The following is a 25,475-nucleotide window of genomic DNA, read 5'->3' as shown; positions in this document are numbered from 1 at the left end:
GTGTGGTCACTCTGTAGGCCAGGTTCAAGTGGGGGTGCTCGTCTGCCTTCCAGAGTGTGACACCCAGTGCCCTGCCCCTGACTGTTAGCTCTCACCATCGCCATGGTGAAACCATTCCAAAAGAGGCTTCAGGACGTAGAGGAGAAACAGCATCAACTACATAAGGACTCCAGTCAGTTCATGTCAGGGAGGTGGAACACAGCACGGAGGGGAATCCTCTTTGCTAGATGGATGCATCACAGCCTTGAAACATCTGGGCCTGGTGCTGTCCCACAGGAGCTAGAGGACGGCAAGGGGACACAGTGGTGAAGCTGGATTGTATCAGCTAGAATGAAGCAACTGAAAGTTGGGACCCCAAGGAGCAGCCTGGTCGAGAGTTCCTGCCTGCTCAGGCAGCAAAGGCTTGGGGGGGGGGGGACCCACATGATGATGAGACCACGGGGATGGGGGACTGGACAAGCCCCCAGAAAAGCGTGGCCTAAGGGCGGTAATGGTGGGATGAGGCAGCTAGCATGCCTATGTAGTACAACAGGTTAAATGTGACTCTCTTCCCTCCAAATGACCTTTATACTGTCTCTGCCCTGTCAATAACTGTTTAACTGCCCTGCCTGCAAAGGACAGAAGAACGAAATGTTTCAGGATCTCTAGAAGCTTTTTGCTGAGGCACATCCCGGGTTTCAGTGAAAAAGCCTTCCAAGTACTATGGGAAGAGAGAACATTTCTAGAAGGAATTGGTATGCTTCCATTTCTGCTTATAAAGAAATACAAATGGCTAGATTAAATTTATTAACAAGTCGGGCGTGGTGGCTCATGCCTACAATCCCAGCACTTGGCAGGCAAAGGCAGGGTTTGAGGACAGCTTGGGCTATACAGTGAGTCTCAGGACGGTCTGGTGAGACGCCATCTCAAACAACCAGAAAGAAACACATTTATTTGAAGACTATGATACCATCCTCAATTACTCTCGGAGTGCATGCTTTGCTGTTAATGTTTCCAAGGGTTTTTTTCTACTAAATTGGTTAACCTCGACCTGGTTCCTCCGGGTACCTTTCTCGAGGGACCTAACCCACAGAGAGAAACCAGCTATAGCCAGAAGGTGAACCTACGTAGGTTATTCATTTCCTGAGCTGACCCACTTCCTTCTTCACAAATTTTCTTCTCATGACCAATAAGCCTTTTGAGATGAACAACAGTGAATTCTTGGAAATATATTTCTGAGCCCTGGGCTGGGAATCTAGACACATGATGAGACCGTGCCATCTTTAACATTTCTGCAGTGACACAAAATTAAAACTTCTTTTTTTGGGGGGGTCTTTCGAGACAAGGTTTCTCTGTGTAGCTTTGGCTGTCCTGGAACTCACTCACTCTGTAGAGCAGGCTGGCCTTGAACTCACCGAGATCCTCCGCCTCCTGAGTGCTGGGATTAAAGGCGTGCGCCATCACTGCCCAGCAAAAGTAAGAACTTCTAACCAAGTGTCATGTCAGTACTGCAAAAGGCTCCCTCTGTCACCTGACTAAGCAAAAGAATCCAAACCCTTATGAGAAAACAAATGTCATCCGAGAGAGGAATGCTCACGTTTCCTAACTACACCACACTGAAAATTATGGCAGCTTTCATAAGGAAATTAACATTTTCGTTTGTTTGTTTGAGACAGGGTTTCTCTGTTTAAGTCTGGCTGTCCTGGAACTCGCTCTATAGACCAGGCTGGCCTTGAACTCTGCCTCCCCAGTGTTGGAATTAAAGGCATGTGCCACCACCACCTGGTGGAAATCAAGATTTTTTAAAGCTTCCACACTTTAATCAAAGTGAAATGAGGTTACTGAGTTTCTCTGTTCTAAGTATTTCCTTGAATACCATTCTGAGTATTTTGTAACTATTAAGATTTTATCTTTTCTAAGACATGCAACTGATGATCTGGGGAGCCGTGAGTGAAACACAACTACGATTCTTCTGTGCTAACCAATATAAAATGCAATCTAAAAGTAAAATAAAATCAGTTCTTACCTGAGTACAAAAAGCTTTATTTATTTACCAGCAGTGAGTGATAGCACAGAAACAGATAACAAAGACTCTTTAAATGTTTATTTTTGTCAGAAGAGCTGACAATATTCTGTTGAGAGTTTTGGTCTATCGTTATAATAAGCATTTCCCCCTTGAAAAACCCACTCAAAACATCCCATTCCTTGAGGTAAAGAACTTTAAAAAAAAAAATCTTGATTTTTTTAAAAGAAAAAAATTATTAAAATTCCTTTAGTTTGATAAATAGAAATAATCTTTTCTTGTTCTACACTGGTGAACATATATGCATTTTATACAGCAAAGTATCCCAGCGCTTATTGGCAAGCCACGGGTGAGAATCACCGGTGCCATGCCGACTCATCACAGATCACAGTGCAACAGTGCCACGTTCATACAGACTTTAAAAAGAACGGTTATCGCCGGGCGGTGGTGGCACACGCCTTTGATCCCAGCACTCGGAAGGCAGAGGCAGGCAGATCTTTGTGAGTTCGAGGCCAGCCTGGTCTCCAGAGCGAGATCCAGGAAAGGCACAAAGCTACACAGAGAAATCCTGTCTCGAAAAACCAAAAAAAAAAAAAAAAAAAAAAAAAAGAACGGTTATCAATACTCTTCCGGCAAAACAACCAAGGTTTTGGAATGGCAAAAGCAAAAGGAGTTTAGGCATCAAAGCGGCTCCGAGAGGAATCAGTCTGAGTCTTCGTCATCAAGGTAGTCCTCGGCGTTGCTTAACGTTCGAACCCCGTCTGAAGAGAAGACAGGAAGGAGGCAACACAAAGAAATCATAAACGGTTCAGAATTTTCCTCACTTTCAGTGCTTTTGACAATTCAAAACACCATCTCCCCTCTGACTGAGGGACTATGGGGTCCCCGAGACCCTTCCCACCGTTGCTTTTCAGCCTATGAAGCATCACTCCTGCAGAGGCTGCCAAGCCCTTTGACAGAGTGAGGCACTTGGTGGGGAGGCCAGCTGTCTGATGCTGCACAAAGCAACCTGCCACATGCACTGTGGCCCGCAGGGAGCACACCAGCAACCCCTTCACAAGTGGCATCAGTCAGTCCACAGCCTGTGCCTTACCTGAAGGCAGGTGATAGAAAGATAACTAATGAGGGAGAAAGGAAAGTGAAAACAGATGCCTAAGTTTCATTTCAGACAAATTAAGTATACAAAGAAGCAAGAGACTGAAATAAAAAAAAAAAAATCAATGAAAAAGCCGGATTCTGTCAAATATTAAAGCAATCTTAAACAGGGGTCAAAAGGAAGACAGCTATTCTAACTGCTGCCTCTTTGGCTGGCATGTCAAATTCTTACACTTTCCAGCAACTCAAAAACATACGTGCTGTTAGAGCTTAACTGCTGCAGAACAGCAAGGTATCCAGATCATACTCTCTCGCTAGCACAGCCCAGATTACACCGGAAATGTGACTTGTCCCGATTCTGCAGAGGGTATGGGAGGATGGGCAGAGAACCCTACCAAGCTAGAAAGATAGCTTGCTTTTCAGGACCTAGCTCAAGGGACAGAGAATGAGAACCTTCAGAGCCTAAGAAACTTTAGACCTCAGTGGAGTCTCTGAAGGTACTAGTCTAGCAACAGGAAGTCAGTGGCAGAGAAAGGAAGTTAGGCCACAGCCCTCCCTCCTCACTCAACTGGACACCAAGGACCAGGAGGTTGACCTCAAGCAAAAGCCGCCCACCCAGCAACAAGCATGGCTTCTAGTTTCTCTCCCACACAGTTGCTAATACGGCTTCCCCCAAATCTGTAGCAGGCACCACCAGCTAAGCTAATAAACACTCTGTCATTCCCTCTAGAGCCCACATCCATAAATGAATGTCTTTAAAGAAACAGCAGTTTAACTCCTGGTTAAAACACCAAACTCCAGGCTGGTTTTCACTGTATGTAAACTGAAAAGGAGGATACTACAAGAGGAGCAACAGGTTCACGGGCAGGCTGATGCTGGGACTTGGTAATGGGCAAGGAGGATAATTTGGGAGGTTCCCTTAAGCCCTGACGAGAGGAAGGATGCTGAGGATTTCTGATGGGCGAGGGCAGGGGACTAGGGAGTGTCTCTGTTCTTGCTTCTGTTAGGAGCCGGGTATGGTACAGAGTGATGTGCCATGCTGCCACTTCTCAGGGTGATGGACATTGGAGGGAAGGATTAGTTTCCACAGGGTTCAAAATTAATGGGAAAAAGCGGTGGTGGCGCACACCTTTAATCCCAGTACTCAGGAGGCAGAAGCAGGCGGATCTCTGTGAGTTCGAGGCCAGCCTGGTCTGCAGAGCTAGTTCCAGGACAGCCAGGGATACACACAGGGAAACCTTGTCTTAAAAAACAAAACAAACAAAGGAATAAAGAGAAATATAACCAGTTTTCCATTAGACAGAAAAAGATTTATGGAAGAGATAGTAAAGGATATAACCAGGTTACCATGGAAACCGAGTGTCCTTCCCCTCTATAATGGAAACACTGATTCTACAGATGTGGACCACCTGAACTGTAGACACTAAGGCTCTACCAAGGCTTGTAACAATGAGCAGCCAGGCAAACCATTTGCATAAGTAAGGCTTCTGTTACACTGTTTCTTCTTGAATGGTGGAGGAAACCTTGGCTTGTACTTTGAAGGAGTATTAAACCTAAGACAATAGAGGGGCCTGGGAGATGGCTCAGTGGGTAGAAGGCGCCATCCTGACAACCTGAATTCAATCCCCAGATCCCACAGTGGAAGGACAGAACCAACTCCTGCAAGTTGTTCTCTGATCTCCACACGTGCGCCATACACAAACACACTCGCTCCTCCCTCCTTCTTTCCCTCTCCCCTCTTCCTCTCTCATGGTCCCTTCCATCAAACCTTTGTCTACATCTATTTATGTATTTAACCTCTCTGGGCTTGATGCCAGCCAGGGAATATGGATGAATGGGACGGGAGAAAGGCACAGTGCTGGAGAGAGAAAGGTGAGGTGAGTGGGCTGGAGAATGTAAGGCACGTCCTCACAGGATGCACACAGAGAGGCCAATAAACAGCCAGCCCCTAGGTAGGTGCAGGTGACTTGTGTTTTCAATGCTGTGGTGGACCAAAGGACAATGCCCTGCACTGCCCAGGCTCACATAATTGCATGCTTAGTCCCCAGCTGATGGACTGTTTGGGAAGGATTAGGGGGTGTGTCCTTGTTGGAAGAGGTGTGTTGCTTTGAGGTTTCAAACGCCTATGCCAAGCCATCTCTCTCTCTCTCCCTCCCTCCTCTTCTCTGCCTGCTGCCCACAGAGCAGCATGCAAAGCTCTCAGCTACTTCTCTAGCACCATGTCTACCTGCCTCCTGCCATGCTCCCCAGCACAATGATCACAGACTAACCTTCTGAAACTGTAAGCAAACCCCCAATTAAATGCTTTCCTTTATAAAAGATGCCTTGGTTGTGATTGTCTCTTCACAGCAACAGAACAGTAACAAAGACAACCCCTTCATTCAAAACAACCACCATGTATAACTTTCACTTCATCCTTTCAAATTTATTTTCCCACATCTACATTTTAATCTTTAAGTATGTACACCTCAACTGGGCGTTGGTGGCACATGCCTTTAATTCCAGCACTTGGGAGGCAGAGGCAGGCGGATCTCTGTGAGTTCAAGGCCAGCTTGATCTATTGAGAGAATTCCAGGACAGCCAAGACTACACAGAGAAACCCTGTCTCAAAAAATACAAACAAACAAAAAAGAATACACCTCATCTTTAAATTTTCAAAACCATCTACACCACTGTGAATAGATTCCAAAATCTTTGGCAAAACCTGGAATAATTTCAATTACAACTTATTGCTACCCTCATTAAATCTAAAGCATAATGCAACCATGGGGTGGGGAACTTGAATTTCAGTTACATCTGTCTTCAGCCACTCCCAGAAGCCATGATGTGAGGGTGGAAAGCACACCCATTATCAGCAAAGAAAAGAAGAAACACACTGTGAAAGAGCCTGCCTTCAAATTTGCTTACCTGACACTATTATTCTACTCTAGATCTGATTTACATCAGTGGTATATATTCAAAATTCACAATCATTTATCAAGGGGGGTAATAAAACCTTCTGTGGGGCTGGAAAGATGGCTCAGCAGTTAAGAGACCTGACTGCTCTTCCAGAGGTCCTGAGTTCAATTTCCAGAATTTACATGCCAGCTCACAACTGTCTATAATGGAATCTGATGCCATCTTCTGGTGTGCAGATGTACATGTAGACAAAAGTCACAAATACATTGTGGTAGCTTGAATGTAATTGGCCCCCATAATCTCATAAGGAGTGGCATTATTAGGAGGTATGGCTTTGGTGGAATGGGTATGGCCTTCTGGAGGAAGTATGTCACTGTGGGGGTGGGCTTTGAGGTTTTCTATGCTCAGGATACCACCTAGTGTCTCAGTCGACTTCCTGTTGCCTGCAAGATGTAGGACTCTCAGCTACTCCTCCAGCACCATGCCTGCCTGCATGCCACCATGCTCCCCATCATGATGATAATGGGCTGACCCTCTGAAACTGTAAGTGAGCCCCATCAATTAAATGTTTTCCTTGTAAGAGTTGCCATGGTCATGGTGTCTCTTTACAACAATAGAAACCCTAACTAAAACACACATAAAACACATAAATAAATATTTTCTTAAATTTTTTTGTTTCTTTTCAATTTTTTAAGATTTATTTACTTTATGTATATGGTGCTCTATCTGCACGCACACCTGCATGCCAGAAGATGGCAACAGATCCCATTATAGATGGCTGTGAGGCACCATGTGGTTGCTGAGAATTGAACTCAGGACCTCTGGAAGAGCTGCCAATGCTCTTAACCACTGAGCCATCTCTCCAGCCCCATAAATAAATCTTTAAAAAAAACAAAAACAAAACCCTTTTGCAATAGAAAGATGCTAAGTCTCAGTCATAAGCACAACAGCAACATAAAACAATACCTGTCCCCTGCTTCTTTTTCAGGAGTGACGCACAGGCTGCATTGGTGGCCATGTCCAAGGCCAGCTTCTTCTCATTGTTTCTCAAGTCTGTCCTGGCACCTTCCAACACAAGAAAAGGAAACCATGTGTCTCTGAGGACTGGACCACAGCAGCCAATCCTCTGTACCAAGGCAGCCAATCCTCTGTACCAAAGTTAGTCACTTTGGCAAAGCTACCTAGAGAACAATTCTGGCCCAGAATGAACGTGACAGGGATTACACAGGACTTTTCAATGAGGCCATTACGAGGTCCTGGGTAAATCCTAAACCGCAGTCATAACCATTGTCCCAAGGGTTATGTGGATCTTAGCAGAAGGCTTTGGGGCTTCCATCTGGCACACCCTTTGCCTCTCCTTCAGTTCATGAGGGCCTTTAGAAAACTCCACTGGGTTGAATGTCAGGGGATTAATATTTTATATCTGCAGGTGCATTCATATGTAAATCAGCAGAATGGCAAAACAATAAAACTCATCGGCAATTCATTGTTCCCAAATTCATTGTCCCTGTAAGCCCTCTTCCACTCATTTTTTCCCTTGTCTTTGTGCACAAATTACATCAGAATGCAGAGACATCTGCATTGTTACAGAACGAGAAATACAGAAGCGTACTCATCAGTGTTGATTTACTCCCCTGCACTAAGCTCTTCAGAGGTGACCACTCTTACAGTGGACCTGAGCCGTCTCTCTTATGTTTGCCAATGATCTGCACACATATGAACATGTGCACAAAGCCAAACCACCTGTGCTGCTCTGTGATTCCATTTGTAAATTCCACCTGTTTACTTTGTATGTATGTGTGTGGACACCTGCGTCACGCTGCCCCTGGAGGGCCAGAGCTGGTGTTCCCCTTCCACCATACGGGTCCCAGGGACTGAACTCAAGTCCTCAGGCTGGTGGCAGGCACCCTTCCCTGCTCAGTCATCATGCCAGCCTTAGAGCTTCATTTTTAACTTAACAGGAATTAAACAAGGGTGCACTTTTTCTTAGATACGCACAAGACTCGATGTATCTGAACATTTACAGGTATTGCAATTTGTGGAGGTTCCAAAACTGATTTCATCACAGCTCTAACGGCAGGAGTCAGTTCTTCCTGATTGCCGTCATTTCCAACACTATCATGAGCAGCGTCCCTGAAGGACTTGCTCACAGGTTTACTTAAAGGGTTCACTAGAAGTGGTACTGAGGGCTGCGGTCAAACTGTCTTCCTCGCCTTCTATCACAGCCACACTTCCCACAATGTATGCAGCACTATGGGTGCTTGCAACCACTTTGAAAACAAAACATTAAGTGTGGCTCAGCAGCACACCGCTCATGGCCGCCACATTAGACAGCACAGTCTTCAGCATGACCTTTAGGAAAACCCAACAATCGTCCTCATGGCGAGTAATCTTTTGGACCAAGGGTTTGCATCATCATCTCACTTCAACCAAAAACATCCTTGCTCATAAATTCTACAATACTGCCCCTAAAGATTCCTAAAGATAGAATCTACAACTTGTGGCTTGGAGAAAGATTCCACAGAATTGCCCTCTGGGCCAAGCCCCTGACTGATATGCATGGCCAGCTCTCTGCAAGAGCAGTTAATATTTATGGGACAAGCAGATAAATGGATGAGCAGTCCCTGATTTAGCTGTTTGCTCTGAATCGCACAGAAGCAAGAAATGGGATCAAAGTATCCTTCGTTCACACCTCAGCACTGGCTCAGCTTAGGCAAGAGCAGCTACAGCATTTCTGCTATCTATTCAGGCTCTCCCAAGCAAACATGAGCCTCACCAACTTTCCCAGGACATGATGCCCTGAAAAACCTTTCCTCCTAAAATCCTTCAGTCCTACAGATATGCATAGCAAGTTCCTTCTAAAAGTAATATGTTTGTATGTACTTTTTAAGTTTATCAAGGTCTTAATTCACAGTAAAAAGTACCATAAATGTACCCCAATAATTTCATCTCAATTATAATAATGATGTACTATAGACAAGAGTAGAGGTTAAAACTCCAGCTTTAATGGAAGGAAACTTAATCTTCCTACTATTTTAAAAGGCCTGCTTCGTTAGGAGCTATTTTTCAAGGCAAGCAAGTATCAGGTCAACTCAATAAAAATTTTACCTTTTGCCAGTAGCAACTGGACAATGTCTGCATAACCCTTCCAGGCAGCTGCGTGCAGAGCTGTGTCTCCCAGTTTGTTCTATGGTGAAAGAAAGGGAAAACAGTGTTACAAAAATACCAAGTGGACTGGATGAAGAGAGCAATGTAAGTTTAGTCCCTGTAAATCGAAATTAAGAGAAAAGCTCCAGAACCGCATGGAATTCCAAAGGAGAGAGGAACAAGCAATGATAAAATCTGCTCTGGGAGGCCGGAGGCAGCAAAACTAATGTGGCAGAGACAGGCTGAGGCACAGGCTCCTGCTGAGAGAGGCCTTGGCAGGAGATGCAAAGAGACCCAGAAAAAGTCAGGAACTGAAGATTCCTAGAGGCACTGGGCAAGAACGAGGCATGGAGAGAAAACAGGAGTGACCAAATGGATTCATACAACATCATTAGACCCCTTGGACCAATTACTGGCAGATGTCCCACTAACAGCAGTAGAATTGCCCTGCTGAGAGATTCCCAGAGTTCCCCAGCTCATGCACAATGGCAGGAGAGAAGGTGACAAGAGTCAGCTGGATGAAAACCTGCAAACTGAACAGTAAGATCCTCCACTCAGCTGCTTTTACCCTCACTGCCCAGTGGGAAGGGTGAAGGGTGGTGACTTCGGCCAGGAGAGTGCAGGACCTCTGCCAAACAGTATGGCCCCACAGTGAGGGGTAGGAGTGGTATTTATGTCAGCATACTCAATAACACAGGAGGGGCCTCATCATGTCACCCTATGGAGAAGTCCATTAAGGGGCACCCCACCCTGCACCAAGAGCACATAGCTTCCAATCACAGACAAATGGATGAACCAAGACACTGGGTGTTTGAAAACAGCTTAAGTGTTTGAGTAGAGGTCAACTTAAACAAAAAAAAAAAAAAAAAAAAAAAAAAAAAAAGCTCCTAGGGAGAAAAGCACAGTAAATAGCAGAGAACATTTTTAAAAGCAATAATTAATATATCAGCCATATTAGATGGCTTTACATAATCAGACAAGAAAAGGATGCCATTAAAAGAGTGAAATAAGAGCTTGTAGTCAACAAACTTCTCAGATGACTCCTGCAATGCCTGATCTCCCTCGTCCCCCAACAGACCCCATATACAACCCTGTCATCCTCAAGTGTGGGTGGAGCCAGAGAATATAAAGGTCATCACTTCTATTGGCTGGGGCATGGTGGTGCATGCCTTTAATCCTAGCACTCAGAAAACAGAAACAGGTGGATCTCTGTGAATTTAAGTCTAGCCTGGTCTACACAGCAAGTTTAAGGCCAGCCTGAGATACATAGTAAGACCTTGTATTTAAAAATAAAAAGCCCAACACTTTGTAGACAATATTTATTGGGTTCACCAAAAGGGAGATTATTATGGGTAGGCCACATCTAGTCAGGCAGGCTTTTAAAAACAAAGGTTAAATGGCAGAGCAAAGACCACCTACTAGCCACAAGGAGGACGGCAAACAGCCATTTTGTGAACTCTTGATAGAAGGAAGTGGCATCTAAAAGCTGAGGTCATCAGTAGGTACTACAGGGGCAAAAAGCTCAAATCTCAGCAACTGTAGTGAGCTTAGACAGGAACCTCAAGCTTCTCAAGAACACAGTTCTAATGGAACCTGGGCTTTACAGTGTGAGATCCTGAATCTTGTGATGTCATGCTCAGAATTCCAACCCACCCCATACACATTGCTAAACCTGGGAATTTGCTACACAACAATAGAAAATGAATACAGAACTTTGGGGAATTAAAAAAAAATCAAAATAAAAGTGGGGCTGCAGAGATGGCTCTGTGGTTAAGAGCAACCACTGCTCTTCCAGAGGACTCAGGTGCAATCCCCAGCAACCACATGAAGGCTCACAAGTGTCTGCAACTCCAGTCCCTGGGGAATCTGATGCCCTCTTCTGGCCTCCATTGGTACTACATGCACGTGGTGCATATACCGGCCAGCAAAACACCCATGCACATAGAAATAAAATTTTTTTAAAAATTTAAAAAAGGAAATCATTGAAAAAAAAAAGGATAAAGGTGAAGAAATCTCTGATAAAAAAGAAATCTAAGGTTCAACCTGTAGAATCAAAATAGCAAAGAAAATGGTTAGATGTAGGGAAGGAAATAAGGTGATTTCTCAGGTTAAAAGGATTCACTGCAGGCACTAGGGAAAAATAGCACTAAGGCACATCCTTTTAAGTTTTCAGAACCAAAGACACAGACTCCAATGGGAAAAAGACAGGTCACAAACAGACTGCAAACTGCCAGGGTTAGAAGTGGTGGGAGCTTGTCTCCTAAGGCTCACAGTTGAGAGTCTGGAAGAGAGCGGAGCCTTCAGCAGAAGGGTCCCTGCTGTGGTTTGGATCTTAAGCATACCCAGAGGTCCCTGGCATGCTGCTATCCAGAAGGAGGCGGTAGAGTCTTGGAGAGAGGGGCAAGTGAGAAACCCCACATGCCCTGGAGTGTGTGCTTAATGGGGTGGTGAGACTGTCCACTGCAGATGCAGTGAGCCAGCCGATCTGTACCACCATGTGCTCGCTCACCTTGGTACCAGCCCAAGAGCAATGGGGCCAATTTATCATGCAACAGCACTTCCCAAACTGGGACTGAAGGAAAGCTTTTCTCTTTGTGAGTTGATTATCTCCAGCATGCGCTGTAGTACCAGAAAAGGATTGAGGGTATAGCTCTCTGATGCACACCTGAACAATGTGAAGACTTGGCTTTACACCCCAGTACCACATCACAAAAACACACTCACAGCAACAAAACTCCGTGTGCTGTCAAATTTCAACCAAAATACTGTCTCCATGCACAAACTGTACTGTGTCAACGAGAAAGAGGTGGGTGTGCTAGATGCGTTCCCCACGGTAGGCAGTCTCACCTGCTGGTTCAGCTCCACGTTCGGCTGAGTAAACAGAACCTCCACTATGTCTGCAATTCAAACAGAAAAAGGAGTTTCTTAAGACGGAAACAGCAAACGTTGTAAAAGCAGACATCATAATAGCAAAAGACAAGACTTATTAGGAGAATGTTCTAGAAAATTCTTATAAGTTCCTCAAATTTTTATATTCAGAAAAAAACCCTAAAAGGTAGATTACAAAAGAAAAATTTCAGATCCGAAGGTATAGCTCAGTTGGTGGAAAGAGTAGAGGGTGGAGTTTGGGCTACAATGAAGTACACAGAATTCGACGTGCCATTATTACTGATTGCCACAGAACTGCAGACCCAAGTCAGTGTGGTACTTCTGAATTTTTCATTAAATTTAAAATGTAGGGCCAAAAGCATAGCTAGGGAAAAGCTACAGGAGCCAACGGAGCCCTCCCTGTGGCATGTGACAGTGGGCTTGTTATCCTGATACTGGTGTTTTCTAGTACATTCTGAAGCCTGAGAGAGGAAGTTCCCAGCCTTTCAAGAGATCTCCACAGTGTGGCTCACCAGTCACACACATCCCACCTCACTGCTCTGCCGTTTCTAGAAACACAGCTTTTGGCGGATGCTCTAAAGGATCCGCAACATTGCTTTTATCATTTTAAGACAGCAGGCTCCCTAGGTCCAGGCGATCTCGAACCGCACAGAACTGTGTAACTAGCAGGGTACGGTACCTTTGTGGCCCCCGTGGCAGGCCCAGTACAGGGCTGTACTTCCAGCTTTGTCCAGGCCGTTCACCCCCACTCGGTTGTCCAAGCACTCCCTCAACCAGCTCAAGTTGCCTGAAAGAATTTTACACTTATAAAAAAACACAAGAAAAAGGCTTTTATCCTTTGTTTTGCTTTTAAATCAGTTTCATCTGTGGTAAGCTCCCATTTGTGATGGATTCATCAGCAAACCCTAAAACGAGACCTGCCCGCTAATGCACTTATTATGGTGCATTTGCACTCAGGGTTATTGACGGACGGACGGCAGTAACATCCATTTTTAATAGGAGAAGTTGTGAAAATAGGTCTAAAGGTATTTCTGCTTCGGAGGGGAAAAAAGGACACTGTTTTTATCTGTTTAATTCTGAAAGGCAGGGTGTAACACAAAACTATAAACAGAAATTCTCCCTATTCATATTTAAAGACACTTTCAGTTTTTGAAGGAAAAAAAAGGAGTACCTTAAGTTTAGTAAGCTGCTCAAAACTGCTCTATGCTGAAGTATAGTCACTAATTTAAAATTTTCAGGCTAATGTACTAAGTATCTCATTTACAAAGAAGGTTTGTTTTTTTTTTAATGTCATTGTAGTTGGTCTAAGTCCTTCTGTTTGCACATGCAGATATGGGAAGAATGAAACTGCTTGCTGAGGCTGCATCAACACTTCCCATTATTCAAAGGACAGCTTCCTAATAGACTTGCCATGGGAGTTTGGGGTTAGAGAAATTCTATGCTGTGGGGCTTGCCTTAGGCGCTCTACGATGTTTAGCAACAGCCTGGGCCTCTACCTGAAGAACGCCTTGTGACAGAAGAATGCCTTGGGACAATGTCTTGTGACAGTCAAAATGTCCTCTCATATTGCCAGTGTCCCAGGTGTGGGAGCCAGGTCAACTGGGCTCCCACATTATACCCAAGGATTTTTTTTTTTTTTTTTTTTGGTTTTTCGAGACCGGGTTTCTCTGTGTAACTTTGCGCCTTTTCCTGGATCTTGCTCTGTAGAACAGGCTGGCCTTGAACTCACAAAGATCCACCTGGCTCTGCCTCCCAAGTGCTGGGATTAAAGGCATGCACCACCACTGCCCGGCCCCCAAGGGTACTCTTGAGGAGAGAGGGACAAGAGATTTAGATAGAAGGATAGAGGGGAGAGAAACAGAAACACAGGATAGCCTCAGGAGGGCCAGGATCTTATCTACCAAAGGTCCAGTCTCTGCTAAAGGGCTATTTATAGGAAAGCCAAGGGGGTGGAGCAAAAGACCTCCCCCTAGCTCAGCCAACTGTAGACCCTTCCAATCACTTAGAAACCATACACATGGTCAAACCATCCTCTAATGCAGCTCTGCTAGGTAAAAAAAAGTTCAGATCTCACTAGGAAACCCTTGTGGGCCTCCACACCCAGGCTTGTGGGGATCAAGACAACTCCCACCTTATTGAGTCAGAGCCACCCCCACAACACTCTCCTAAGTGCTATGTCCCAGGACACCACTGCCCTCCTGTCCACCGAGATTTAGAACACTGCGTTTTAATGATCTGTTACACCCATCTGCCCAGATCTGCCTCTGAGCTTTGAGAATCAGATCATGACCTTCCTTCCACCTGCCTAGTCCTCCTTTGAGCACAGTGTAGGAAAGTGCTCAAAGACGTGTGTTACCTGGCATTTTAAAATCACTCTTGCCCTTATAGGGTGACAGACGTCAGCACAGAGGTTGCTTCTGAGGAAGGCAGGGTTTTAAGTAGGAAGGTATGTTGAGAGAACATTCTGAAATGACAGAAATGTTCTAGATCTTAATCTGGGGGTTGGTGCTCTGGGTATATATGTACGTGACAAAACTTATCAAACCATGTAATTAAAACCTAGGCATTTTGCTATAATATCGACCTGTCAGTCAAGATGTGCCTAAATCTGCAATAGTGGCATGACTTCTATGGAGATAAGCAATTTCTTTGATTCTATTTGAAACCTGTTAAACAGAAGGGAATTCATGCCTGGTACTGTAAACCTTTTCAATGGCCATGGCTGGAGATGTCACAGGTCACAGGGGGTAACACACAATGGTTGTTTTGCTTTAGTGGTCATGTTGTCCAACCGCCTTCTAAATATGCATGTTTATACTCATGGTGAGTGCTGCTCCCAACCTTGGTCAGAGAAGCTTCGTTTTCACAACAGCAGCAGTTAACACTGACTACTCATACCCAGTCCAAGTGCTGGGGAAAAGTGAATGCTGAGTGAGTGCTCAGCCCTAAACAGGGTAGCTGCATCATTCTCTCTCCAACCATGGCTCAGGAAACATTGTGAAATACGAAAACGGAAAGAATGTAAGAGCCAGAGGATGGAGAAGAGCACTGTGGCATGAGATGGCCGCTGCACCCATGGACTCACTACATGCACAAGATCAAACCGGTCCCAATTCTGATGTGAATGGGAGAGGGGTTCATGAGGTGCCTTTCCCAGCTGAGAGTTATTGGAAGCTGACAGCTGATGGAGGAAGAGAAGTCATTTCTCTTGGGGGTGTGTCCACTGGTAGGTTACCCATGCTCCAGCGGATGTCCCCACAGCCATGTGCACAAGGACAATAATTGGACTCAGGTTTGTTCATTTTAAAAAGAGAACCTGCAGTTGGGAAGAGAGCATGCTATAGGGAAGAGAGAGCTGAAGGCAGAAAGATCAAAATACTTGTACACAGTTCATGTGTTTCCACTAGTTTGGATATCTGTCCCTGTGCTTTTTCCAATCTTGGTCTCAACAACTCTCGCTCATACAATCCCTCCTCTTTCTCGCCGTTTGGACTCCTGGAGCTCTACCTGGGGCCTGGCCGTGGATCTCTGCATCTGCTTCCACCAGTCATTGGATGAGATTTCTACCACAACAGTTAGGGTGTTTGGCCATCCTATCACCAGAAGAGCCCCCAACTGGATCAGGCCCTCTGGATAAGTGAGACAGTTGATTAGCTTGAACTGTTTGGGAGGCCCCCAGGCAGTGGAACCGGGACCTGTCCTTAGTGCATGAGCTGGCTGTTTGGAACCTGGGGCTTATGCAGGGACACTTTGCTTAGCCTGGGAGGAGGGGACTGGACCTGCCTAGACTGAATCTACCAGGTTGAGCTGAATCCCCAGGGGAGTCCTTACCCTGGAGGAGATGGGAATGAGGGGTGGGCTGGGGGGAGGGCGGGAGGAGGGAGAACAGGGGAATCGGTGGCTGATATGTAAAATTAAATCAAATTATAAAATAAATAAATAAATAAATAGAAAAAAATACTTGTACACATGTATGAGACTCTCAAAGAATAAAACATTTTTTAAAAACCTATGCATTTTGATATACCATATCTTCTATCAAAAAAGAAAAAGAGAATCAAACCTACCTCTTTTTGCAGCTTCATGCAATGGATTGTCGATGGATTCTGCCTGCTCAGCCACTAGATAGAAAACAAAAATGCAAGCCCATCAACGATGTCACTCAGTGATAGACAGGAGCTAGTCATGCCCCATGGGCACCCAGCTTCATGGCCAGAGCCTCAGATACAACAGCTTAATTAACTACTTACTTAGGGTGGATTAGAAGTAACAGAAAATAACCGATAGTACTCCTTTAAAAGAGGCTGGGATCTGTGTTAAATGAAACCAAGCCAAGCAATAAGGCAGCAGTAACACAGCAATCAACTGGAAGCATAAACAACAGCGAGCACAGCCATTAACGGAAACAGAAACAAAACCCCACCCCAAGTTTACTCAAGTGTTCAATAAAGGAAAGCCATGAAAGGTATGAGCATCTGATACCCAGTTCCACATTCTGTGGAACACCTTTGCTTTGAGGATACCTGATAACAGTTGTGATTCCCTTCTGTGGAGACAAGCAGCAGTGACTGGGAGCGACACTGCTGCCTATATCCAAAGGACAGCAGCCGTCTATCTGGTCTCAACCACTGTGGCCCTGGAGTGAGCGGGATCGCCCAGAGCAAGACTGCTGCTCCAGGGCGACCTCAGGCCCACACCTGTCGTCCTAGGAGGGCTGGGGTAGGACGTTCTTTATGTCCATTTTTGGACTTTCTTACATCAGTATCTATGGCCAAGGCAGGAAATGCAGCACAGTGGAAAGATATTTCGGGGACTTCAGAGGAAGAGAACCACACGAAGCCCAGGGTGTGCAGGCTCCTGAGCTCAACCTGGCTATTGTCTCCATGTCTCTGAAGGACAGTCTGTGATATTGGCCAACTCCAGTGGCAGTGCTGGGAACCAGTGCCTGATGCTGGCTCTACCATCAGTCTAAGGAGTCATGGACTACTAAAGCCTAAAAGGCTCTTACACGTGATCTAAACCCAGCACTCCCACTACACAGACGTGGAATCGAATCCAGAGGCATCACTCTGCGTGTCTTTAGTCATGTAGCCTGTTATTAACTGGAAGAAGACGACTGAACTCAGGGACCCTTGTTCACCAATCGTGTGCCTTTTTAGCTTTGCTCGGCTAGTTTCTACTGATATGTTTTTGCATATTCTGCCCACCTTTCAGCTAGAAGTACTAATAATTTTGCATGGGAGACACATCTTTTTTTGTTGTTGTTTTGTTTTTTCGAGACAGGGTTTCTCTGTGTAGTTTTGGTGCCTGTCCTGGAGCTCACTCTGTAGCCCAGGCTGGCCTTGAACTCACAGAGATCCACCTGGCTTTGCCTCCCAAGTACTGGGATCAAAGGTGTGCGCCACCACCGCCCGGCTGAGACACACCTTAACAAGCTCCTCAAGCTGCTTTGATTAGCACTTATGAGTACAACTGTCAGTTAACAAAATGACCACAAACCAGAGCAGTGGTTCTCAACCTTCCTAATGCTGTGGCCCTTTCATAGTTCCTCATGTTGTGGTGACCCCAATCATAAATCATTTTTGTTGCTACTTCATAACTGTGCTTTGTTACTGTTGTGAATTATAATGTAAATATCTGATATGCAGGATATTTGATATGTGACCCCTGTGAAAGGGCCATTTGACCCCCAAAAGTTTCGACCCATGGGTTAAGAACTGCTCAACTAGATGAACAATGTGTGATCTGGAGTTTAAGAGCTTTAAAAGAAAGTACTAAGAGCAGAATCCATAGTGTTTCCCAGGAAACAGTGTGGTTTTTCATGTTACAATGAATTCTCCTAAGCAATGAGTTGGGCTGTGCACACCTGGTATGCATGGCCATCTTATAAACAGGAGGCTCACAGTGCAGCTGGTCACTTACCATAGTTGCTCGGGATCAGTCCTGTCCTGCCTTTGCATGTCCCTTTCCACCAGCTGGTATCACTCTGCCAAGAGAGCAGGGGAGTCAGAATGTAATTGTATCTGAAATTATTTGGGTCCCCAAGTCCTCATTTGGGTCCCCAATGATCAGCACCTTCAAACCCTTGCCATCTGTATCCATGTCCCTTGTCACGAACATTAAGTACAGAAGCATCCCCATTCACATCAGGTACATATCACAGATCTTCCATCAGACAAAGCAGAGATGTGATAAAAGAGGAGGAGTGCACTAGTTTAGGTTATAGCTAAAGGGTTTAGCGGGCAGGCTTCCACTCCTCTCCTGTGATATACTTTTATGCTTTGGCACATTTTCTAAAGTTTCTTCTTGTGTCATCTTCACTTTTGGGTAACAGTTCATCATAGAGAAGTTCACAGCTGTACAGAAGCAGAACAATGCGATACCATCTCCTAACTGCGTGACTCATTGCTTGTGACCAATAATACCCACCGCCCATCTTATTTCCCCTCTGGGATTACCAGGGTTAGTGGTAGGTAGTGTATTTTTTACTTTGCAAGATTGGAATATGTATCTGAAAGATAAATAATTTTCAAAGGCAACTGTGACACCATTACCACAGTTTCTAACTTTTCCCCCCCGGTAATTCTTGACATCATCAATTATCTAAGTCAAACCTCAAAATTCCTAACGGCCCACAGTTCAAGATTTCAAATAAGGGCCACATAGTACAACTAATTTCCCTTTCACTTCACCTTTAATTTATAGGCTCCTCCTCCATTCTTTTCTTTGTTAGTTTTGCTGCTGTTGTTTGGTTTTTTAGCTCTTGAGATATATATACATATATTTGAATAAACAATTTATTTCTTCTATAGAAATTGAAGCAGTCTGGATTTTGCTGTTGTAAACCTATGCTATCATTAAACACATCCCCCTTTTCCATGCATTGCCCATGAGTTGCTACTGAGTTCTAAAAGCATAAGCAGATTCAGCCACACATTTTTGGGAAGGCATGGGTAGTATTGATTTCCCCCATCAGGAAACATGCACGGCAAGGCTGCCTCTGTAGGGATGTAGCTGCTGTCAGTAATCAGAGGGGTTGCAGAATGGGGATATTTTTCCATTTAAATGAAGAGTATATCTCTTTAAAGAGTTAACTTTCCCTTACCAACTCTCAGAACATTCAAGATAAAGTCAGGAAGAAAGGACACAATAAGTACTGACTCCTTCCCTGACCAGGTGTCAGAATAAACACCCTCGTTCCAGAGTATTTCCTCACAGTACCAATGAGATCTGTTTTCAGATAGCATTAGGAAATCATAAACTTCAACCAGTGTTTCAATCCTTGAGGGTTGTTGCCCTGATTGATGCTTAAACTGCCCCCATCTCAGGGTAGTGCATACTGCTGTCCTTGTCACTCCAGTGTGTGGCACTTGCAGTCTTCTGAACCTGCCTTCTATTCCAGTCACAAGATAGCCAGTTCATCCTGCACATTTAATGGCCCAGAGCTGGTACTAGCCATTTCTCAAAGGGGCCTTGTTCCTTTCAATGAAAGTAATATATTATTACTGGGTTGGCAATTTTCTAAGGCCCCCTTCAAAGATAAAATGTGATGCTTTCTTCCAACTCAAATGAAGGACTTCTGTGTTTCTACTTCATTTTACTGACTGACAGATCTGCTCATCCTCCTCCTCCCTGCTGAGAACCCACAATGGACACCAGCGACCTAATGACTCATCCGCCCTCAAATGCTAGACACACAGTAGTCTCAGAGCATCTGCAGGTCAACATGGGCACTCTCTATTTCTTTATATGTATTTATTTATTCCTTCCTTCTATTATTTATTTATTGGCATTCTGTTTCATTTGCTATAGTCACTAGAAATGTTGAGTCAAACTGCCAAGTCTGGCTGAGAGAAAACACTTCCTTCCTGCGTGGCTGAGCTACGTGCCAGAGCGTGATTAAAGTCACCTGATGGATGCATTCTGCTCGCAATTTTTAGGGACTGCTTTTAATTATTTAATTTTACAGCCACATATAAGTTTGTAGGCTTCCAAAGTCATATCTAAAACAAACTATAATTTAAAATAAATCTATTTTTCCTTCCTTCAGATAAAGGAAACTAATTTTAAAGTCATATTTTGCAGCTTTTTCTTTATTTTCAATGTCAGAAAAATAGAAGCATATTTATGTCTCTCACTCTCTCTTTCTTAGTCAAGTAAAGCATAATATATATGCATTTTTATCTTGTTTTATTCCACTTGAATTACATCAGAATAGTATATGAGAGATATCCTCATTCCTTTGTAAGGCTGCAGAGTTCCATCTGTGGCCACCACGAAGCTTATTCAACTATTTCCTATTGATGAATAAAAATGACTATTGCCAATGATATGTGACTGTTTGTGTCAAAAGGCAAGACTCTGCATATATACCTCTATGTAAATATACACAAAAGAATTTACAATACTATGGCTAAACCATGTAGCCCTCTGTTCATATATCTATAGTATCATGTAGTACAGAACATTAGCTGGGCTTACCATGTCCGTGATATAGATAATATCTCCTTCTTCAAAGTACAGTTCATCGGGCTAGAAGGAAGAAAAAAACAAACATTAACTCCATGAGATTTTTCCTACCTTAGAATACAGTGATTTCTTTTAAATTTTTAAATTTTAAATCCTAAAGTATTCCTATAGACAATTACTTCTATATTAACATCAAAAAATAAACTACACAACAAAATATTATAGTAAATTAATACTTGAATTCTAAAGCTGGATTTGTCCTGTGATGAATGTTGTCAAAGAATGTGCATATAACAAGTAAGAGTTTCTAACACCTTTTAGATTCTTCCATTGCAAAGCAAAGGTTTTTCATACCAGCATAGAATACTGGTAAAACTTTTCCCTCTTAAAAATTATGGTAGATTATATACATGCATACATACATACATGCATATTTAACGTGTATGATATATACACATATATGTATATATATATATGGATAAATGTCTAAAATTAAGACCATGAAAGACATCAATACTTGCATTTGCTTATTTTCAGAAAACTATTACCTGGTCTTCATGCTCAGAGAGAATGAATGTTTCTCACACATGAGTATTAATATGTAATTCAGCCTTGACAAGCCTAAAGAGCTAAAACACAAGAAGCCATCAGAAACCCTCGCAACTGCAGGGCCTGACTTCACAGCTAGTGCCCTCACCCTGGCGTGGCCCATCAAGTGCCCTGCAAGCTCTCCCAAGAAGCTAGCACTTGGCTCACACATCCTGTTACTGCCAGTAGATAACACCATGGTTTTCTGAGTAAACGGGAAGTACAACGCCCACTGAAACAGAATCTCAGATATTGACAGATGCTAAGAAACACTGAGCACAGACACAGGATGAAATGATGATTATGCATAAAATATGCACAGGAATTTTCCAAATTTGTTGCTATTACCAAGTACACTTTTATAATATTAGTAGGTATATATATATATATATATATATATATATATATATATATATATAAAACCTTTTCATTTCTGCCTATTCCACACATATAATAAAAATTATACTACTGAAACAAATTATTCCACCCATTCATTTCCCCAAGTGTTTGCCTCCTCTCAGGAGAAGACCAGGATGAGTACAGATGACTCTGCTCTATGATGGATTTCATTTCAAAGCTGATCTGCCCTATCATAACTGCCGTTTGCCCCTCAATATAAACAAAGACTGTTAGCAACTGCATCATGCTTGAAGCAACCACAAATATGAAGCCAGATGAAAGATTCACCAGATGAAAGATCCCCAAAATGGCTGACTTCCTTTAAAGGCAACTTCCTAAAGCATTTATTACCTTTACACTTTGATTTACAGAGACTAGATTTACAGCAGAAGCAGAAGCTACACAAAACTAGTTAAACCCACTGGACCTGAGGAAGTGCACTGTAACTTCATTTGAAATAATATTCAGGAGGAGAGCAATAAAAGACCTCTGAGATTTTTCTCTACCCATTGTTTTGAAGATGGATGGCCAGTATTACTTTCAATACGCTGCAGACATAGAAGTGATTAGAGAAACAATTCCTTTAACAACAGCTGCAAGCGAGAACCTCCCAGAGACACGTAAGAGAGCCCACATTCATCACCATGGCAGGGCACTGAACACAGTGGCCATCTCAGAGCATTAAGGTGGCATTTTATCACCACTTGACTATCTCTCCTTAGAAAGTACTAAGGCATGGGAAGGAAGGAGGAACTCAGAATGGGTGTATTTGGAGATGGGGGATGTGAGCTGTAGCTGTTTCTGTAATGACTGCACTTCCTGGAGTTCTACAGGGGTTAGATATGCGCATTCCACATTAGAGATGTCCTGGGCCATTTCTAGTCTGTATCTGTCCACTCATAGCTCACGAGCCCTCTTCAATCAGTGCCTTGGGGAAGCCAAGGAGCCACCTTTCCCTCCCGTTTTGGTCTCCTTCAAAAGTCAGATCTGCCTAAATTTCCATCTTTAGTAGGATCACTTACCCATGAGAAAAACAAAAACATATGAAAAAAAATCTCTGCCAAAAAAGCCCAAAATACACAGCAGGCGTATGTGTGCATACAGATATGCACACACATCACCTCTTTAATTTCTTCTCTGTAAGAACTGAGTAATGAGTTGGGAAATGAGAAGTGGCCACTTCTTGGGCACAGGGTTTTACTCTGGGGTGATGAAAATGTTTTGGAACCTGCTAAAGGAAGTGGTTGCTCACCGCGGCAACTGTATTAAACCCACTCAACTGTTGGCTTTAAAACGGTCAGTTTTATGTTTTATCTCAATTTTAAAAACAATTAAAGTCAAAACTCTCAGCATCTTTTAGGTGACTGTATTTTGTGGCTTGGTAAAGGGCATCACTGGGAAAATGTCACTTAGCTGAGTCATCCGACGACTTCACAGTGCTGATTCAGCTTTAAATGAGCAGAAGCTGTGCTATAGGGCGACTGCACCTCCACCCGGGTCAGGTTTGATCAAATGAGGCACCAACCAGTAGCCAGTCAGGGGGGAAAAGGTCTGACCATTTTATAAGTTTGGGGTTTTTTGTTTTGTTTTGTTTTTTTTTTTTTTTTTTGGTTTTTCGAGACAGGGTTTCTCTGTGTAGCTTTGCGCCTTTCCTGGAACTCGCTCTGTAGACCAGGCTGGCCTCGAACTCACAGAGATCCGCCTGGCTCTGCCTCCCGAGTGCTGGGATTAAAGGCGTGCGCCACCACCGCCCGGCATTGTTTTTGTTTTTTGAGACAGGGTTTTACCATGTAGTCCTGGGTATACTGGAACTCGCTCTGTAGACCAGGCTGGCCTTGAACTCAGAGATCTGCCTGCCTCTGCCACCCAAGTGCTGGGATTAAAGGCATGGGCCACCACTACCCAGCCATTTTATTAATTTTTATAGTGTATTCTCCTTTAATAGCTCTCAAGTACAATACTAACTACACAGTATCTTCTTCCAAAAGGACAAAATAAAGGGGTGGGCTTTCCTAGCCTGGCTAAGGGAGCGGTTTATGAAATTCTGGACAATGCTGGGGACTGCACAGCCAGTATGGTAACATTATGACTTAAAATCAGACACTACCTAAAATAGTCGCGTTTTCCATTAAGAACTCACAACAGACCACTTAATGTAAACTGTTCAAGGAGGGTCCACTTTTACATTCCTGGCATCGTATTCACGGAAGAGAAACGGGAAAGCAGGGACCAATGATGCCCTGAGTACGTCACTACATCCAGCTTGCGCTCTGGTTTTTAACCACATTCTCTCATCTCTCCTGGGAGAACAACAAGGTCTTAGAACAAAGAAGGGAGCTAGGATGGTGACTCATGCCTTTGATCACAGCACTCAGGAGGCTAAGGCAGGAGGATTGCTCTGAGCTCAAGGCCAGCCTGGGCTGCAGAGAGAGACATTGTCTCCTGAGTAAAGCAAAAGCCGAAAGAAATAAGCAATGACTGGTACTCCCATACCAAGTGTAAATGCATATTAGTACTGAGTGCAAATGTACATTCTCATTACTATCCTATATAGTATGGGTAACAGAGTCCCAAGACAGCAATTTTATTGGTTTATGCAAATATGTTTTTAAAAGCTTAGAGAAACTGTGATATACTTCTAAATTTTTTTAGATTTGGTAACCTAAAAATACAAAAATTAATAAAAGGAAAATAAATTTTTCATGAATGTTTTCATTTATTATTTTTATTATAGTTACTTATGTGCCATGCACTGGTCACGACCTTTGCAAACAGTAATTTTTTTTTTTTTTTTTTTTTTTTTTTTTGGTTTTTCGAGACAGGGTTTCTCTGTGTAGCTTTGCGCCTTTTCCTGGAACTCACTTGGTAGCCCAGGCTGGCCTCGAACTCACAGAGATCCGCCTGGCTCTGCCTCCCGAGTGCTGGGATTAAAGGCGTGCGCCACCACCGCCCGGCTTGCAAACAGTAATTTAACCCTCTCCAAACTTACTAAGGAGTGGGGCCATTTCTTGTTGCCAGACTAACGATGAGATTGTCACACAACATGTGACGTTCAGACTATGGAGCCCCAGCTTCGAATTCCAGCTTTTGTTTTCTCTCACAGAAACATCACACATCACACAGTATCATGACCTAGTTCAATGACGGTGATTTTGGAAAAAAAAATTCCGTATCCTAACTCCTCAATAATGCAGGACAACAATATCGTAAACAGTTCCTTTCCCATGCAAAGTATGCTTGACCTCACTGGGTCCTTGCAAAAACCCACGAGGCCGAACTGGGTCATAGGTAGCTCTAGTTAGCAAGTAGATACAGGAAGGCTGAAGACCAGAGTGAGGAGCATGGCTGGGATCCTACCTCGACTTTTGGATCCCCATTCTAGACCTCCTCACATTATAACCTAGAGCAGCCAAGCAAGCCTTGTACGACCAAGCAGGTCCACCTGGTTTTCCTTCAGAAACCAGCACTCCTCAGGCACTGTTCCTCAGGCACACTGTTCCTCCCTGTCAACATGCTTTCACACTGGTCCATCCAGTCCAGGCAGGTCTCTGGGTGACACTTCATCCAAATGGGGGCCAGGGAAGGGTTAGAATCACAGAAGGTTGAGTGACGCCAGAAATACCTTTCCTTGAAGCAAGATAGATAATCAGGAGCCACACCTGCCTTACTCTACCCAGCCAACGCATTACCAAAACTAGAGCTGGCTGCTACTCTCACTGTCTCCTGGGGTTGTAAGTTGTTAAAAGGAGAACCATAGCCTCCTAGGCTGCTGTATAAGCAAGTAAAGGGCCCCTAGCTTCCAGCTCAGCCTTCAATATGTCCAGGCCACAATGCTCTAAAGAGGTAGTCGGTGCGCTATAAACCATAATGCACTCAACCCACTATGCCTGCAGTGCGCTGTATACTTGGTGTGCTTGGAGTGCTGTGACCTCAGCATACTGTGCAATGTGCTCCGAATGCGGAGCATGCCGTGTGCTGTGCACTCAGC

General features: G+C 43.9%; 1 protein-coding gene across 1 annotated transcript in view; it reads right to left on the bottom strand.

The window, feature by feature from the left end:
- Positions 1-2,068: 2,068 nt before the first annotated feature.
- Positions 2,069-25,475, bottom strand: part of Ostf1 (osteoclast stimulating factor 1) — a 54,532-nt gene continuing 31,125 nt past the window's right edge. Inside the window, exons 3-10 of the mRNA XM_052760764.1 lie at positions 20,513-20,563; positions 17,954-18,017; positions 16,099-16,152; positions 12,711-12,818; positions 11,990-12,039; positions 9,104-9,182; positions 6,962-7,060; positions 2,069-2,763 (exon numbers count right to left, since the gene is read on the bottom strand). Coding sequence (XP_052616724.1) covers positions 2,705-2,763; positions 6,962-7,060; positions 9,104-9,182; positions 11,990-12,039; positions 12,711-12,818; positions 16,099-16,152; positions 17,954-18,017; positions 20,513-20,563 — 564 coding nt within the window. The 3' untranslated portion in view covers positions 2,069-2,704. The remainder of the gene's footprint in view (positions 2,764-6,961; positions 7,061-9,103; positions 9,183-11,989; positions 12,040-12,710; positions 12,819-16,098; positions 16,153-17,953; positions 18,018-20,512; positions 20,564-25,475) is intronic.

Source organism: Peromyscus californicus, unplaced genomic scaffold (genome assembly GCF_007827085.1).
Source record: "Peromyscus californicus insignis strain IS unplaced genomic scaffold, ASM782708v3 Scaffold_4__1_contigs__length_199733344, whole genome shotgun sequence".
Lineage (NCBI taxonomy): Eukaryota > Metazoa > Chordata > Mammalia > Rodentia > Cricetidae > Peromyscus > Peromyscus californicus.
The sequence above is the reverse complement of the archived record's forward strand: the minus strand, read 5'-3'. Positions and strand labels throughout refer to the sequence as shown.